General features: G+C 39.1%; 2 protein-coding genes across 2 annotated transcripts in view; one reads left to right on the top strand and one right to left on the bottom strand.

Moving 5' to 3' along the window:
• slc7a14a (solute carrier family 7 member 14a) overlaps positions 1-12461 on the top strand; it is a 26390-nt gene extending 13929 nt beyond the window's left edge. The window contains exons 10-12 of the mRNA XM_054795877.1: positions 1754-2249; positions 2337-2573; positions 4174-12461. Coding sequence (XP_054651852.1) covers positions 1754-2249; positions 2337-2573; positions 4174-4466 — 1026 coding nt within the window. The 3' untranslated portion in view covers positions 4467-12461. The remainder of the gene's footprint in view (positions 1-1753; positions 2250-2336; positions 2574-4173) is intronic.
• A 772-nt stretch (positions 12462-13233) lies between these two features.
• Positions 13234-19096, bottom strand: cldn11a (claudin 11a). Its single transcript, XM_054795879.1, has 3 exons — positions 18551-19096; positions 16406-16570; positions 13234-15978 (listed from the first exon to the last, which is right to left on the bottom strand). The coding sequence occupies exons 1-3, from the start codon at positions 18774-18776 to the stop codon at positions 15704-15706; spliced, it is 666 nt and encodes a 221-aa protein (XP_054651854.1). The 5' UTR covers positions 18777-19096; the 3' UTR covers positions 13234-15703.
• Positions 19097-19341: the final 245 nt, after the last annotated feature.

The following is a 19341-nucleotide window of genomic DNA, read 5'->3' on the forward strand; positions in this document are numbered from 1 at the left end:
TATTCTCATAATTATTTGACTTAATTATTAATTTATAACATCGTAAAACTACCAGAAAAAAATCTGTAATATTCCGATTGTGTTGTAAAGAGCGATATTTCCACACCATGGTGTGGAAATATCGCTTTGTTCTGCACGGAATATTATTTTGTATATCGAATTGAATTTTCTCCCAAAAATACGACTTTACTTTAGTAAGATTTTTTTCTCTCGTAGTTTTACTTTTATGGTCTTGATCTTTCTCTGTATCAGTAATTAACCGTAACGAATTATCACGTCTCTACCTGGAGTATTAAAGAAGTTAGAGCAAATTTCATACCAGGAAACAGTGCCTTTGGTTCTTGTTACTTTAACGTTGAGTCAAGACAAAAGCTGTGATCGACCCACGGACCTTTGCAAGTAGTTTGAAAGTCTGAAAGGCTTAAAGTTGGACTTAACTTAGGAAGCACTCGTATGACTCGATGTGGTATAAATCCAGTACAAAGCGACATCACAGGCGGACTGAACTGAGTGTAGCGTCCGAGGTGGAGGGCGTCTCGAGTCGCTCTTTACAGGACAAAAACTCACCAACTTGTCCTCTTTGGAGAGGATGTGTCGGCTCCGTCGCTTTTACGTGACGTCATCCATGCACCGCACTCAACACGCATGACTAATCAACTTCCGCCAAATCAGACTGTTACACGAGTTCACGTTGAACGTCTCTATCATTAAAAGTGATAAAAAACACACATCCGTATACGTAAAGCCTGCCATGCTTACATCCACTGCTTCATTTCCTGGTATCGATGCAATCCATTGATTACCTTTGAAGTGATGTTAGATCGATACACTGTATGTCGTCCGGAATGGAAACGTGCTGAACACAGATTGATGTAGTTGGATCATAGCAATATAACTCCACTCATCGATGTACCACTAGTCGTAATACAACCATTAAAGAAATCACTAATATTTAGGCTTTATTCTCCTAATTATGATTTATTCTCCTAATTATTTGACTTATTTATAATTTATGAAGTTGTAATATAGCCAGAAAAAAACAGTAATATTTAGACTTTATTCTTGTAACTGTGTCATAGGTAGTGTGGAAATATCCCTCGTTGTGCAACTTTTTTATTAATACTATTCTACTATTACTGTTATTACTATTCGATTTTTGTAACATCAAGACTTTTTTTTCGTAAGTTTACTTTTTTGATTGTGATATTCTTATATGATATACATAATAATACAGACAGCTATAATAATAATAATAATAATAATAATAATAATAATAATAATAATAATAATAATAATAATAATAATAACATTACTACCAGAAAACAATCTATAATATTCCGATTTGATTCTCGTAATTATGATTTTATTTTTGCAGTTGTGCAATAGCGTAGAAATATGTTGTGTGTGAAAGACATGCAATGTTACCCGTTGAATCTTGAAATTGTATTCCCTCATTTATGACTTTTATGTGGTGATATTGTAAGTTTTCTTAGGACTTTCTTTTGTAATTTGACTTTTTTTGGTTGTGATATTCTTCATGTTAGTAATTCTAACTTCATTTTTGAAATGATCTGACTTTATTCGTTAATAATTTATACCATATTAGTACGACGAGAAAAAAAAATCTGTAATTTTGAATCTGTGACATTTTGTGTGGCCTGCCCTCAGTCTCCTCGTGGATAAAATGAGTCTTTTCATGCTGTTGTTCTGCTCCGTTGTTGTCGTCGCTAACCGCTCATGCTTTTGTTTGCAGGTCAGCCTGTGCGTGCTGCTGCTGCGCTACCAGCCCGAGGGCGACATCCACGGCTTCGTCAACTTCCTGTCCGAGGAGCAGAACACGAAGAAGAAAGAAGGTGTCCTGGCCGAGTGCGAGAAGGACGTCTGCTCGCCGACCAACGAGGCCGACGAGTACGGGGGCCTGCCCACGAACACCTGCGGCGCCAAGAACCTTCCCTCGCTGGGTGACAACGAGATGCTGATCGGCAAGCCGGACAAGAACGCCTACACCGCCAGCCACCCCAACTACGGCACGGTGGACATGACCAGCGGCATCGAGGCCGAGGAGTCGGAGGACGGGATGACGCGGCGCTTGAAGAAACTCATCGGGCCGCGCTACTACACCTTGAGGATAAGACTGGGACTACCGGGGAAGATGGACCGTCCCACGCCGGTCACGGGGAAGACCGTTACCGTGTGTGTGCTGCTCCTATTCATCTTCATTTTCGCTTTCTGCTCTTTTATCATATTTGGTAAAAGCACACTCACCTCTTTAAATGAATGGAATACTGCAAAATGAGAGTCGGGGTGTTCACCCGTTTCTCGCAATTTTTTTCCAGGAGCGGGCAGTATCGGTGAAGGTCGCTGGTGGGCTCTGCTCCTGCTAATCTTCTTCATCGTCTTCATCGCCCTGCTCATCATTATCATCCTGCAGCAGCCCGAGAACCCCAAGCGGCTGCCCTACATGGCGCCCTGCGTGCCCTTCGTGCCCGCGTCAGCCATGCTGGTCAACATCTACCTCATGCTCAAACTGTCCGCCATCACCTGGATACGCTTCTCCATCTGGTGTCTCGTGGGTGAGTCGTTCGCGTCATTTGTCACACGTCATATCCACAAGCACCAGTAGGGGGCTCTACAACACCAGATTGCTGGTGGGATGTACACCCAAACTGTAAATATAACTTCCTTAGCATAAGCTAATACCACCTTAGTAGTCTCTACAAAGGAGAAAGAACAAAAGCACAAATCCTAAAATTACCTGCTGGTTAGCATGGTGGCCACACAGTCACGAGATCTGGAAGATCTGGGTTGAAATCTCCGTTTGGAATCTCTGTGTGGAGTTTGTATGTGCTCCCCGTACGTGCGTGGGTTACGAGCTGCTAGTTACCGTCAGGCATAGCCCAGGACAAGCTACAGTGTATGGGGGCTTGTGTCAATGTGACCATGACTGAAGACGAGAAGGAATCAAAATAGCATTAGCAGCAGGCTAGCTAGTCACTGGGAAAGATTTTCAACACATCAGCAAAACATACGCACATGCTACCATGCTAACCAGAAGGGAATATTCGTATATATTTATGGCGCAGGTAAACTCATTTTAAATTAAATGTGATTTATTTGGGATTTTTCTAGAATTTTTTTTAATAAGTAAACAGTAAATACAAAAAAAGTAAATACAAATAAATTTTAAATGTATATTCTTGTATTTTTGTTTAGACTTGAATTTTTTAGAGGACTCGAAAAACTACCAATTTTCATATTTTACATATTTATTTATATCTAGATTTTATCTAGAAAGGAGAACTAGCATTCTAGAGGGACTACTGTTGTTAAAAATATACTTTTATAGCTTCGAGCCAGGCCTCCTAAGCTTGTTTTGGGAGGACCTGCAGACAGGAAGTAGCTGTAGAAAAATACTTGCTATAATACTTTTTTTTCCTAGTTTTCAAAATCGTATCTTATGCACGCACCTCCGCAGTTTGGAGTCTATAAGCTACTTGTACTCGCCTAAATGGAACACTTAAAAAAATTTTAAAATAAAATAAAATAATCTCTCTGTTTGCTGAAAGCAAACAAACATGGCGACTTTGGCTTGGAAAGACGAATGGGAAGCAGGTGCACATGTTTCCAAAAGTGGGAACTTCCGAAATGTCCGTTTCCTGTGCCAGTGTGTGGAGCCTATCCCAGCTAACTTTGGGCAACAGGCGGGGTACACCCTGGACTGGTTGCCAGCCAATGGCAGGGCACATATAGACAAACAAGCATTCACACTCACATTCACACCTATGGACAATTTAGAGTCACCAATGAAGCTAACATGCATGTTTTTGGAATGTGGGAGGAAGCCGGAGTACCCGGAGAAAACCCACGCATACACGGGGAGAACATGCAAACTCCACACAGAAATGCCTAACGGAGATTTGAACTGTGTGGCCAACATGCTAACCGCTCGGCCACCGTGCGGCCCTGTGGTGATCTAATTCATCTTATTTATTGTGTATTGTGAAAACTAAGACAAATCAAATTAAAAGCACTAGATGAATACAGGCCCACCATCCACCAGTACAAGACTGGGCATTTTCAGAGCTCTCTCACTACTGAGTCCACGCTCCTGCCAAAAAAAGATTCCTGTGTCTCACTGAAGGTGGGCTGAACGCTAGCTTCATTTTGTTGCAGGTGTGCTGATCTACTTTGGCTACGGCATGTGGAACAGCACCTTGGAGATCACGGCCAGGGAGAACGAGGTGCACGCCTCCACCTACCAGCGCTACGACCAAGGCGTGGACGAGGGCTTCTGCGGATTCGACGACGACTTCTACCCGCCCGCCAGCGACACCTGGGAGACGCCTGAGGCGGGGTCGGGCCTGGGACGCGCCCCTGAGGCGGTGCCGGAGAGCGACGGCACCCCGGTTAAAAGGGGAGGCGTCCCTAACCAGGCCATGGCGGAAGAAGACCCCATGGACTTCTGAAGGGGAGGGACTCATCATGAATGTACTGCCTTGTCTGCGCCCCGGGGGGTGGGTTGGCACGGGTGACGGGATGGTGCATGCATGCCAGCATGTCGGTGTGTCTCGGGCTACATTGTCCCTCCCACTCCCACACACTCCCCCCTTTCTTCACTGCTTGCTTTCGCCACCTAAAATGGAAGCTCATACTGGTCATGACACAGACCCCCCGCCCCCCATGAAAAAGACAGATAGGAAAGTGTAGACATATCAAGAGATAAGCGCCTGACTGGGAATGAAACAACAGTCCAATCCGTCACAAAAAGACACGTCTTATCATAAGACGAGCGTTCGTCACACGTCCCAAACATCTGTCCCAGGAAGGACTGAGGACAACATGGGGGGTGTTCTCACAATTACTTCTCGGAACTGTGCTTGCGATTAGTGCCTTCATGTTGTTATGGTGTGTTTCTCAATTTGTGCACAACGTGAGCGTTTTCACGTCCGTCGTCCTCGTCCGTTTTCTTCTCGGAGTTGTTTTGTGTCTCGTTTGTTTTGTCCTTCCTCTCTGCATGTTTGGTTCTTTCTGCTCTTTTCTGCATGCATGCCTTTCTTGCTGCTTCCTGGTTACAGTTTGTTTTTCCTAACCAGACCCCCCCCTAGTAATAATGCCGGCATTAGTTTCCAGCCAGCGTTCTAAATATTGAGAACCTTAGAACCTTTACAACTCTTGTGTCACCCAATCTAGGCCAAAGGATCACGTGTGTTCTCAGTGTGTGGCCTTTTGTCCACATGTAGTTTTGGACGGGGCCCTGGACAAGGGGGGCACAAGTGGCGACGATTCTAAGGGCCCATGACTGACAGAACCCTAAAAAAGAGGAACATATTAGAATCCTGTCTGCATGTTTTTTTTTTGAAATGACGAACTACGGCTAAATACTTGGACATGTGGGGGCGGTCATCCCAGGGGCAAACATTTGGGGCCACGTTTGGAAAGAAGGGAAATAAAGAAAGAAAGTAAATAGTAGCAGAATAATTATTGGTGGAACTGAAATAAAATCATGAAATATGGTGGCCCCCTAAGGCTCTTAACTTGAGTATGTGAGGGTGGTCACCACATTTTTGAGGGCGCAAGACTAAAAATAAAATAGGAGAGAAAAAAAAATCATATTAGTGCTGCAATGGAAAGAAGAAATACATATTAGTTGTCTGTATGTATATTTTTTTAATCAGGGGTCTGTAAGAATAAATACCTGGACTTTGGGGGGCGGTCATCCCAGGGGCAAAATTTTGGGCCACATTTTAAAAGAAGGGAAAAAGTACATAGCAGAATAATTACTGTGGTTGGTTGTTGGTGTACTTTAAATAAAATCATCAACTATGGTGGCCCCCTGCATCCCCTAACTTGGGTTTATGGGGGCTATCACCTTGGGGGCAAACTTTTGTGGGCTCAAGATAAAAAATTAAAATAAAATAGTGAAAAAAAATAGCAGTGTTGCAACGGAATGAAGAAATACATGTTAGTTGTCTGTCTTTTTTTTTTAATCGCAAACTGCGGTGGACCATGAGGCTAAATACTTGACATGTGGGGGCTGTCATCCCAGGGGCAAAATTTGGGGCCACATTTTGAAAGAAGGGATAAAGAAAATAGCAGTAGAAAAATTATGTACTTTTCGGTATAATAAAAAAAAATGGTGGCCCCCTAAAACCCCTAACTGGTGTATGTGGGGGCAGTCACCCTGGGGGCAAATTTTTTGGGGCTCAACATTGAAAAAACGATATATATTAATAGAAAAAAAATCTTATCAGAGTTGCAACAGACAACTTAGAGTTGGTTTTCTCTTGCCGCCCCCCTCCCCTACCTGTTTAAGAGTCCCTGTGGGGGTCTCGTCGACAAATATGGGACATGTGACATTTTTTTTCCTTCTGTATTCTCAGACCTTCCCAGCAACTACAGTAGCCCTAAAGGCTCAAGTAATCCAACTATTTGGGGTGGCTCTCCGTTGCAGCCCCTCCCCCCGGTATTTAGTGGATATGTGAGGGCGGTAAAAACAGTGGTGACCCGCAAGGCTCAACACTTGGACTTGTGGACCCCAGGAACCGGTAGCGGGCGCAATTGTGGGTGGGTGTCAGGTGCTTACCTTCGCCAGGCTTCTGATAAATAGCAGCAAATATGTTTTCAGATTATTCTCTTTTACTTTCCAAAACATACATGTGGACTCATGTGGCTCGTCTGCCTGGAGCGCCCCCTTTTTCTGGTGGCCACGCCCTCTTCCTCGCATGCACAGTGAAGTGTCGTTGTGATCCAACCATCGACTCCCGCCGCTACGTCACATAAGCTAAGGCTGCCAGGCTCAATTCGGAGTTTGTGCGGACTCAAAGTGGAGTGGACGTGTTGCTCTTCGGTGTGTGGGGCTGGGGGGGTGCTTGTCCTCCCTGCAGCTTGTCCTTTTTGTGCCCCTCTTTGCTGCATCTGTCCCTTTTTGAAGGGAAGCCTTATTTGTCAAATGCACTAAATCTAAGGATGCCACGCGACACACAGCAACCCCCACCCTACCTCTGCTCACACCACGTCCATTAACACACGTGCAGCACAGCGCCCCCTCATGGTGAAGCCATTTCACGCCTCCCCCGCACCCCCCGACATAACAACACATTAGCACACACTTACACACTCCACCTGTGTACCTTAATCTCCTCCCAACTCAGCCAAAAGACGAAAATGCAGTCGCAGCTCAGCCAAAAATAACGACAAAAGACGCTGGATTGTAAACCCTGACCATATTTCTTCTTCTTCTTGTGTGTTTGTGTGCGCGTGTGTGTGTGTGTTTGTGTGTAAACATGTGCTGCTGAGTGTCGAGCATGCTCTTCATGCATGACAACCTGCATGTGCTGATGACGATGCAACAGAAACGCAACATGCAACCAAGCTCAACATGCCACACACAACAGGACCCCCTGACTTCCACCACACTCTGAGGCTCTCACAACAATTTAGTAGGAAATCATACAAAAAGTTTAGTGCTAAATTAGTAAATCGCATGAAAAGCTAACCACTAAATTTACAAAATGTTAGGCTCTGGGTAATTTGGACTTTGTTGACACAAGACTTCATCTGGACATCGTGTGAAAAGTGTACCTAGCGTAAGCACCGCAGTGGCAAATTGTACAAACACTTGGGCACCAAATGAGTAAATCCTACAAAAAGTACGAAAAGTTCATCAGTCATTCAAGAAATCACAAAAATAAGCACATTTTCCAAAAGTTTGTGAAACAAAAGTTCTCACAAGAATTTTGCAGTACATTTTTGACAAAAAAAAATTGGTACTAAAAGTTAGTCACCAAATTAGGAAATCAAATTAGAAAAGTAGACCAAAAAATGAAGAAAACACGAAAAATGTCAACCCTCTTTAAATGATACCATATTTTTCAACAAGAATCTCTCAGCACGTTGTAGAAAACATGAGTTTGCAAATTGTATAACACGCTCAACACTGAATTAGAATCATTTTTGTAGTCTCACAGTCTCCCAACAATTGGCCAACAGGTTCTGATGAGAACTTTGTAGTACATTTTATGAAAAAAAAGAGAAATTTGTACAAAAAGTTAATCAAAAAATTAGGAAATCACAGGAAAAGTAAACCACAAACTTAAGAAATCACAAAAACTGTAGGTTCTAAAAAATTTTGACCAGTGTATTTCAACAATAAATTCTAAGGACATTGTACGAAAAATAAGTTTGCAAATTGTACGAAAAGCTCAGCGCTAAATTAGTAAATTATGAAAAATGGTAATTTTTTTGAGTCTCCCAAAAAGTTGGCTAACATGTTGTCATGAGAATTTTGCAGTACATTTTATGACAAAAGAAGCAAAACTTGCACAAAAAGTTAATCACCAAATTAGGAAACCGCAAAAAAAGTAAACCCCAAAATTAGAAATCACAAAAATTGCAAGTTCTAAATAATATTGACCAATGTATTTCAACAATAAATTCTAAGGACATTGTACGAAAAATAAGTTTGCAAATTGTACGAAAAGCTCAGCGCTAAATTAGTAAATTATGAAAAATGGTAATTTTTCGAGTCTCCCAAAAAATTTGACCAACACGAAATTGCACAAAAAGTAAACCACAAAATTAAGAAATCACAAATATGTTAAGCTCTGAATAATTTTGTCCTGTATTTTTCCAAGAAGAATTAAGAAATAAGGACATTGTACTAAAAATAATTTTGAAAATTGTCCAAAAAGCTAGGCACTAAATTAGTAAATTATGAAAATGGTTTCCTCAGAGACTCCAAAGAAGTTTGATCAACAAGAACTATGCCGTACGTACAGTATAAAAAAAAATATATATATATGAGAATTTACACAAGTAGTTAAGCGCGTGAAAAGTAAACCACAAAATTAAGAAAGGCCAAACATTTTAAGCACAAAAACAAAGTTTGCAATTCATACAAAAATCGAAGCATTAAATTAGTAAATAAAAAGAAAATGCTAGTCTCTTAGGCTCCAACAAAATGTAGCCAAGCTAAACAAAAGTGAACAACCAAATAAAGTCATCAGTCAAATTGTAGGCACGGCGCATCTGCTCAGAATAAATGTGAAGGTTTTCATAAGAATGAATTCGTTTATTGTGTGGAGGAACGTTCAAGTACCATATTTGCAAATTGTTCACAAAAAAATTGTACAAAAATGCAGCCTGGAAGGTAACTTTTTAAAACAACACTAGCATTTCCCCTGAAGCATTATTATACCATACTATTATATAAAGGCTGTATTTTGCCAGGAAAACCAAGTTGTTCGTGGTTTAAGAAGTTAATAGTGCAATTTTTTTTTTATTTTTACCAATTAGAAAGCACCCTTTTGTACGAAATCCTACTAAATTGTGGTTGAGAAGATGCTCATTTGATGTAAGACAAACTTTACAGGAGGGCACACTGGCACAGGAAACAGACATTTCGGAAGTTCCCACTTTTGGAAACATGCGCACCCTCTTCCTGTTCGTCTTTCCAAGCCAAAGTCGGCCATGTTTGTTAACTTTCAGCAAAGAGAGAGATAATTTTTTTCTTTTTTGTTTTTTTTAAATCCAAGTGTTCCATTTAGGCGAGTACAAGTAGCTTATAGACTCCAAACTGCGGAGGTGCGTGCATAAGATACGATTTTGAAAACAAGAAAAAAAAGTATTATAGCAAGTATTTTTCTACAGCTACTTCCTGTCTGCAGGTCCTCCCAAAACAAGCTTAGGAGGCCTGGCTCGAAGCTATAAAAGTATATTTTTAACAACAGTAGTCCCTCTAGAATGCTAGTTCTCCTTTCTAGAAAGAATCTAGACGGTAGTAGGAAGAACTATTTTATTACAAATTCTACTACAAACACAAACAAGCTGTTTTGTTCCCCGGAGAAGGCGCGCCATGTTCTTTCTGTGCTTGTCTTGTTGTTTCAATGTGTTCTTTCGCAGCGACTGACAAATATATATATATATATATATATATATACACACACACACACACACACACACATACATACAGTATATATATATCATAATATATACAAACGTCTGCTGTATAGTTTTGGCACAAAACTGTACAAAATAATGTTGTCACGTTGACTTTTTAATATATTTTCGTTTCTTCTGTGTGTGCGTGTGTGATGTGTGTAAGTTGTTAGAACTTGGCTCTTGGGTGCACATTTTTCTGCTCAGTTGTGATGATGAAAGTTATTTATTGAAAATACAAAGTAAAATAAAATTTAAAAAAAAGAACAAAAAACTTGCTCTTTTTAATGACTCTAGTAATTCCCTTATTTCAGGAAAATGAATCAAAGTTAAAGACACAAAATTAATAATTTAATCATTTTAAAAATTTAAGCGCAAAATCAGGAAATTGCACGAAACGTAAACCACAAAATTAAGAAATACCAAAAATGTTAAGCACTGAATGATTGTGACCAATACTTTTCAACAAGAAATTATAAGGGCATTGTATAAAAAATAAGTTTTCAGTTTGTACAAGAAGCCAAGGTCTAAATTAGTAAAGTACAAAAAACGGTAGTCTCCAAGCCTCCAAAAAAAATGTAACCAACATGTTGCAATTTGCATGAAATTAGCAGTGGGAAACTGCACGAAAAGTCAACCACAAGGTTAAGAAAAAAAAGGGTAAGCACTGAAGTACATTGTACGAAAAATAACTATGCAGATTGTAGGAAAAGCTCAGCACTAAATATGTAAAATATGGAAATTGGTAGTTTCTCGAGTCTCCTAAAAAATTCAAGTCTAAACAAAAATACAAGAATATACATTTCAAATGTATTTGTATTTACTTTTATTAAAAAAATACAATTCTAGATGAAAAAAATCCCAAATGAATCACAATTAATTTAAAATGAGTTTACCTGTGCCATAAATATATACAAATATTTAAATACAGTGAACCTCGGTTAGCGTCCCTTCTGGTTAGCATGTTTTTCGTTGAAAAAGGGTTTACGTAGTTTTTCCAGTTAGCATACAATATGCTGTGTGTCTTGTTGGGCATGAGTCTAACTGTGCCCTTAATGTTGTTTTTTTTATGACTTAACGTCCTTAGCTTCTAAAAAAGAAGCTATCGTGCTAATAACCGAAAGACAAATGACAATGCTAAATTAACCAATGGTGAATGAGCAAACTGTTACCTTCATTGAAGACGTGATTCTTGACTTGAGTGTTCCCGATGTGGCACCGAGACACACCCCAAACACCTTTTTCCTATGTTGTCATGAGCTACTTCTTGAATTCAATTCAATTTAATAGTAATTCCTCCGTTTTTTTTTAAAAAAAAAAAATCAAAATTCTGGTGCTTGAAACATTCTGTGGCTCAGTTTTGGGTTATTGGGGTGAAAAACACAACTGAATAAAAGAAGTAACTCATGGCAAAACAGGAAAATGGTGTCCGTGTGGTGTCTCACTGCCACATTGTGTCTTTGAGAACACTGGCATCAAGAATTACTTCTCAAGGAAGGTAAAAACAATCTTAAAAGTTCATTTATCCCTTTCGTTTGTCACGTATATCCATTTATAATTGTTTACTGCATGTAAATCTATAAAAACGTGTTTTTGAAAGTCAACCGCTGATGATGTTGTAGACATGCTATTTTGTTAGCAAGCTAGGTTCTTTGTTTTAGAATCTCAGGGCGTTCTGTGATAAAAAAAAATCATTAAGAACACAGTTGGAGTCACACGGTGTATTAATAACAAGATGCGATCATGTGGTCATGTTTGGCCTTCTGGAACAGATTAATTGGGTTTACATGATTTCCTATGAGAAAAATTGATAGCGTCCCTTTCGGTTCGGGTGGAATTAATGACTCTAACCAAGGTTCCACTGTAGTATCAAAGTAGTATATACATTTTATGTCATAGTAAAAAACAAAGAAACTAAATACTACTCATGTAACAGTTGGATTTGACGAAAGTTGATTGGTCATGCCTGTTCAGTGGGGCGCACCGAAGATGTCATTAAAAAAGAGGTGTTGTAGTTCGGTGTGGCTGGCACATGTGGTGTTGAAGAAACGGAGCGTATTCAACACCACGCTTTCGTCAAATCCAACTGTTACACTTATAAAAGATACACAACACATATTCTTTCCTCCATAGGAAATAATAGTAATATAAATAGTTTGTTCTCGGGTCAAACTGTCAGTCATAAAACCTTTATCTGCACAGGCAATGTTGTCAGTCATATTGTAACATTCTTAACTGTCAAAAATAAGTTAGCCGTCGTTGCTTTAGCATATTAAAACAGTAAAATGCTCTTTAAACACCCTTTTTAAATAAAGAATTCGAAATGGGGTCACAAAATTTGCGCCATGCATTTCCTGTTATTTTCTCAGCGACTGTCAGACAACTGTAAAAATAAGTCCACTATTTATTACAACTACCATTTTCTTGACTATATTGAGTTAACCACTATATAACATTACTAAGCAATACAATTTGTGGCGCAGAATTTTGTACCATTCTTAACGGTCTCACAAGTGTAAAAAGAAGTTAACCACTGTAAAAGAAAAAAAGAAAGCATTAGTACTAATCTTTGATCATGTTGATAATTATCAACAAGCGCAAATATGTTGCATTACTATTATAATATTGATTGTATTGTGGATTAAATATTGTTTTGGATTAGTAATGCAACATATCCACTCTTGTTCATAACAGAGTGGAAAATATTCCGTTTCTTCTCAGAACTGTCACTGTTGAGGCTTCACCTTCTTTTGGGGTGCAAAAAAGCTAAAGAAAAAGCAACAAAACCAGCTGCTGTTGGTTGAATCAAGCGCTGGTTTTGTGTAACTTTCAAGGGAGATTTTCCCGATTGCTTTGACTGCATTAGTGTTTTTTATTTCATCCTGCGTGGTCCAGTTTGTATGTGTTGGCTTTTTGTTTCCGTTCCGAACATCAAAGACAATACTTTCTAATACAAGCTCGGCACAAAAGTTGATCGCACGCACATTTCGGGACATTTTGTCCGCCTGACGCCAACAACTCTTCAGCAGGACCGGGTCCATGCACTATCATCTCCGGAAGCAGCTCACCAAACACTGTGTCTTGCTCTTTGTCTGTCTGTGTGTGTGTGTGTGTGTGTGTGTGTGTGTGTGCGTGTGTGCGTGCGTGTGTGCGTGCGTGTGTGCGTGCGTGTGTGCGTGCGTGTGTGCGTGCGTGTGTGTGTGCGTGTGCGTGTGGGCGTGTATGGGGACAAACCCTCCTGTGCAAGTCAAGGTCTCTGACTAACATTACAGATATGACAACACAGAGATAAGAACGTGACGCGCCAAGGCAGATAGATGTAGCTTTATGTGGAAAATCAAACAGGAGCACATGAAACAATAAATAGCCAACAAAGTCATAGGATACCGATTAGTTTTTTCAACTACTTGCCGTGCTATCAGTGCACATAAAGTCCATCCGATACAGCTGATATCACGATGGTATAAGTCACATTTAAGGAAACAATAACGTGCGTGAATGTTGAGAAGCTGCAAGGATTTGTTATTCCAATTATCACGCTTACGCAAATGCTTACACGTCCGCTTACATTTTTAATCATGCTTCATGTTTAACGCGCAACAGATTCGAGAAGAAAATCTACAGCTTTTTCTGGGTGGTTAGCTCGCAAGGAAGTTTGACTTTTTGGGCAACAACGCAGGCAAGATCGGGAAACAAAGGAAAACAAAACAAGTACAGCTGGTTTGGGATGGCTAGTGGAAAATAATAATAATAAAAAAGCAATATTATGAGAAAAAAACAAAACAAAGTCATTTTTGGGAAACTAGGTTGCCAAAAAAGTTGTAATGTTATGAAAATAAAGTCAAAATATTATGGGAATATTGTCATAATTACAACATTTACATTAATTTAAGTTGAAATAGTTGGGAAAAAACCCCAGCAGAAATGGAAAAAACAAAATCTATGAGAATAAACGTGGAAGAATAATGTCATTTCAGTTGCATAGAGTTGAAATATAAAAAAAAATCATTATTTTTTACAAGTCGTAATGTGAGAGAAGTAATTTTTGGAAAATTAGGTTGGGGAAAGTTATAATATTATGAGAATAAAGTCAAAATATTAGGGGAATGAAGTCATAATATTACAAAAAGAAAATTGACAAAGATTATTTAAGAAGAAGTTGAAATATTTAGAATTTTTTTTTTTTTAATCTGCAAAAATGGGTAAAAAAAAAAGGTAAAGAGTGAAGTTCATATGAATAATAGACTTTTTCACCAATATCACAAAGTTTTTTCTTGAAATATATATATAACTACCTAGCATATACAAAATATCAAAGTGGCCCTTGCATCCTCACATTTTTGTTATGTGACCCTCGCTGGAAAAAGTTGGACACCCCTGACCAAACTCCTAACCCTTCGCTGCAATATCCAGACCTCATACTTTTATTGTGGTTTCTTTTGTTGTTTTTAGAAGTTGTTCCGTCACTCAGTCTGGCCAAAATCAAAATAGGCTATCTTACTTCCTCCATCAGTTATGAAACATTGGGGCTTTTTTGGCAAAAATGACAAGATTACAAATCGGAAAGCAAATGATGTCACGGCATTGCCAAAAGGCGACAACGTCAGTTAAGCTTGTTGTTGTCATATGCCAAAACACTTTTTTTGTTGTTGTTGTAATTAAAAGTTGTTCCGTCGATCAGCATAGTCAAAAACAAAATAGGCTAGCTTACCTGTTTTAACAGTTGCGAAACTTACTTTTGGTTACGATGTTACCACGTACCAAAAAGAATATTCTTTCACATTTTAAAAATAATGTCTTGTCCTCATTGAAAGTTTTTCCGTTGCTGAGCGTAGTCAAAAACAAAATAGGCTAGCTTACTTGTTCCAAAAGTTACAAAATGTGGGACATTTTTGGTAACCATAAATGCAACAGTACAGTATAGATGGTAAAGCAAATGATGTCACGGCATCGCCAAAAGGCGACAACGTCATTTAAGTTAATAATGTCATCATGCGCTGAAACTAATTGTCGCATTTATATTGTTGCACAATTTTTGTTTGCCGTAATTAAGTTGTTCCGTTGGTCAGCATAGTCAAAAACAAAATAAGCTAGCTTACTTTTTTTAACCGTTGTAAAACATGGGACTTTTTTTGTTGCTTTGTTTTTGTTGTTGCTGAGCTTAGTCGAAAACAAAATAGGCGTGCATACTTGTTCCAACCGTAACGAAATGTGGGACTTTTTTTGGTGACAACAAAAGCGAGAGATTATAGATCGTGAAAAAACAATGTCACGGCATTCATTATTTTTTCCGCTCAGCTTAGTCAAAAATAAAATAGGCTAGCTTACTTTGACTTTTCCCGTAACGCAGTTGAAAAGATAATAGATCGGAAAAAGCAAAGGATGTCATAGCATCGCCGATAGATGATGGCGTTTACTAAGCGTCCAATCAGATCGCTGCATTTTCGTCTTATTTTTCGTACACTGCTGCCAGGGGCCATACTTGAGTTTTAACACTTTGGCTAAGTGACAACATCTTCTATTTAATTGTCTGTACAACTCACAGCCAACAACTCAATCAAATTCTAGTTAGAAACACCAACAATAAAAATTCCACGAAATTAATCAAATGAAAACGCGTAACGTGATGAGAGTCCACTGAGCAGGAGAGGAAGTCCACAGGCCACGCCCCCAAAAGATCCAACCAACATGGCCGACAGTGGAGGGCCGTTCCCAACTCTTTCACTAACGTGTGTGGGTGTGTCAAAGTGTGTGTCCGACATCGTGGTCAGACGTGGGCGCTCTTGGCGTGGTTGACAGAGGATGCGGTGGCGGTGGGGGCGCCCGGCGCGTTGCCCGTCTTGGAATAATAGTAGTGGCTGTTGTCCTGGTACGGGCGGGAGGAGGCGGAGTCTGAGGAGCAGCAGGTGAGCACGCAGCCGCCCAGCAGCGAACAGACGACGCCCGCCCAGCCGGCATACAGCGAGAAGCCGAATGACATCAGGTTTTCCTCCCAGTGCACCCCGATGGGGAACCACACGGTGGACACCAGCCCGCACAGCGCTAACGGGGCACAAAAACACATGTAAAATCACTAAAAACAACGTAAAATGTAAGAAAAATGCTTACGCTTTACACTTTCACGAGGGTTGCCATGATGTGCTGTGCTGCTAACTTAACTAGTTAATGTTGCTGTGCTGCTAACTTAACTAGTTAATGTTGCTGTGTGCTTTTAGGACTTTGTTGTGGAAATGTCTGCTGATGGTCACGGTGTGTTTGTGTGGAGGGGGTGGTTAGTTTCCATGTGACCGAGGACAAAAGCAGGGTGTAGAATGGACTAATAACGGGTGGAGGCTTCCGTGAAATGGAAGGAAACATTTAAGCGTGTGTTTCTGCACTGGAGGGGGCGGAGGAACCATCAAAATCGACGTATAGCTTGAGGTCATCAGAGGTCGCAGCCCAGAACGTGCACGCAGGGGAAAAGTCTTACCGACGATGAGCGTGAGGACGCCGCCCACGACGGCACGCTTGTTCTTAGAACTCTGAGGCTCGTTGCCGATGCGGATGCAAGGCATGGACATGAGGACCATCCCCACGGCGGGCAGGCCCAGGATGGAACCTGTGATCATTAGTGCACGTGTGGTCTGGATGTAGGCTGCAAAGACACAAAATGATACACATTAGAAAGTCATGCTGGAATTAAAAAGTACATGGAAAAAAATAGATTAATTCATATATAAAAATTGGAAAATTATACATTTTTTGCACGGGATGAAGAAAAATATATGCAAATCTATAATTCAAATAATATACAAATAAATTGAAAAAATATACAATAAAATAAACTAAAAATCTAATTTCAACATTTCAAATATAGTTATTAAAATAGGAAAATGATTAATCTTGTGAAAGGAATGAAGTAGAATATAGAAAAATAAATTGAAAAAAAAGAAATAATTAACTGAAAAAAATATAATTTCAAATTCCAAAGGATGGTTATTAAAATAAGAAAATTATACATTTTGAGAAAGGGAAAACGGGCCGCACGGTGGCCTAGTGGTTGGCATGTTGACCACACAGTCAGGAGATCGGGAAGTCACGGGTTCGAATCTCTATGTGTAATTTGCATGTTCTCCCCGTGTGTGCGTGGGTTTTCTCCGGGTACTCCGGTTTCCTCCCACGTTCCAAAAACATGCATGTTAGCTTCATTGGCGACTCTAAATTGTCCATAGGTATGAATGTGAGTGTGAATGCTTGTTTGTCTATATGTGCCCTGCCATTGGCTGGCCACCAGTCCAGGGTGTACCCCGCCTCTCGCCCGAAGTCAGCTGGGATAGGCTCCAGCATTCCAACGACCCCAGTGAGGATTAGCGGCATAGAAGATGCATGGATGGAGAAAGGGAAAAGAAAATCTACCATTTGGACACACCTTCTCATTCAATGCCTTTTCTTTATTTTCATGACTATTTACATTGGAGATTCTCAAAAGTGGGAGTGAACACACGTGAGATGATGTACTTAACAAAATGAAATAACTCCAAATATGTCTTATATTTTAGTCCTATGTTTTATGTGGTGTTTTCTCAATGAGCTTCATGAGGTAGTCACCTGGAATGGTTTTCACTTCACAGGTGTGTTGTGTGTCCAAACCTTTGGCCTGTACTGTATGCTAAAATATAAAATAAAATGAATATAAATATAAAATATAAAGGTAAACTAAATGAAATAGAAATTTTAAATATTAAATATGGTTATTAAAATACAAAAATTATAAGTCTTGTGAACGGGATTACATCAAATATATAAAAATATGTAATTCAAATAATGGAATAATAAAGTAAAAAATATAGAATTAAGAAAATGTATGAAAAATTGAATAATGAACAACATAAAATATAATTTTATATTCCAAAAGATGGTTATTAAAATAAGATAATTATAAATCTTGTGAAAGGGGGAAAAAAATCTATAAAAATATCAAATTGAAATAATATAAAAAGAAAGACAAAAAATATACACTTAAGATAATATAAAAAATAAATTAGTAAACAAAATTAAATATAATTTAAAAATCCAAAATACAGGTATTATATATGGAGACAAAATAAAATAATGCTAGATGTAGGGATACAATAAAAAAATACATGGAAAAAGAGAGTCAAATCGAATAAATGAACAAGAAAATAAATACATTTTATTAATTAAAGAAATCAAACTAGGGTTCTAAAAATAGGAAGATTATAAATTTGGTGAAAGATTAAATAAAATATGTAAACATATATAATTAACATCATGTAAAAATAAATTGAAAAAAGATCCAATTAAGAAAATGTAAAAAAAATAAAATGTATATACAATTAAGACAGAAAAACAAACCAAATAAAATGTAATAAAAATGTCAATTGAAAATAATTGTAAAATAATTTCTATAAAACTAGATAAATAACTCTCATTAGAAATCCTATAAAAATAAAACTAAAATATTTCATGTTAAAAAAAATCAAATTCATATAAAATTAAAAGTGAAATAGAACACTAAACCAGACAATAGATCATAAAAATAAGAGTAAGTATATGCAGAGAACTATTTGTGAAAAGTTCAGATTTAAAAACATTTTTGTTTTTTTTTTTGTACCAGGCAGTTCCAGTATCTGTGTGAAGGTGGAGCAGTGGTAGAGTCCAGTGGAGATGATGCACTCAGCCCACGGCCCCTTGGCCCCCAGGTTGTCCATCTTCTTGCAGGTGTTCAGGCCATACTTGCAGAGGACCACCCAGTCATTAGTGGCGGTCGCTACAGCGATGCCCAACCACCCCAGACAGCTGCACAGAAAGCCAAAGAGCTGCAGACAGGAGTTTGCCATGGCTAAAAAAATCTGATCTTGCAGAGATATTCCACTAAAGTAGTTGTTATCCCAGTGAAGGACTTTTAGCTCAGTAATAGTCCAGCTCCGGTGCTCACTTCGAGAGAATGAAACCTCTCACGTTGCCATTGCTTTTTATAGTAGGAAAAAAACTCAGCAGAAAAAAAAGTACCGCAAACTTTTCAACCAATCAGGAGCTAATCCGCGATCTTATTGCAGTTTACACGTCCTTTATGCACTGCCCACTTTTTTGCTGTTGCATCAACTCAAAAACATAAGGTCTTTTTTCCCCAAAAGATCTGCTGCCACCTGGTGGTCATTAAAATATATTTGTTTTATTATCATTGAATGACAGCACAACCTAGTTTATTTGAATCAGCTTGCTTTCTCATTCAGCCCGGTAGACAATCATTAAATATGCTTTTTCTTGACGTGTTTGCGGAATACTGCAGAATAGCTTCATCGCCGTTGTAAATGCGCTGTAGTAGTCAACATCGCCAGCAGAGGGCGGTGCAGTCCAGCGGGCCTTGCATCCTCCTTTGATTGTCTGGCCTCCATATTCATC

Source organism: Dunckerocampus dactyliophorus, chromosome 13, assembly GCF_027744805.1.
Source record: "Dunckerocampus dactyliophorus isolate RoL2022-P2 chromosome 13, RoL_Ddac_1.1, whole genome shotgun sequence".
NCBI classification, from domain to species: Eukaryota; Metazoa; Chordata; class Actinopteri; order Syngnathiformes; family Syngnathidae; genus Dunckerocampus; species Dunckerocampus dactyliophorus.

Excerpts from the sequence above, each read along its gene's own strand:
- cldn11a (XM_054795879.1), bottom strand. The coding sequence starts at position 18,776 with ATGGCAAACTCCTGTCTGCAGCTCTTTGGCTTTCTGTGCAGCTGTCTG. Across the intron at positions 16,571-18,550 it reads ACAGATACTGGAACTGCCTG|CCTACATCCAGACCACACGT; the intron begins GTACAAAAAAAA and ends GTGTCTTTGCAG. Across the intron at positions 15,979-16,405 it reads CGTCCTCACGCTCATCGTCG|CGCTGTGCGGGCTGGTGTCC; the intron begins GTAAGACTTTTC and ends GTGCCCCGTTAG.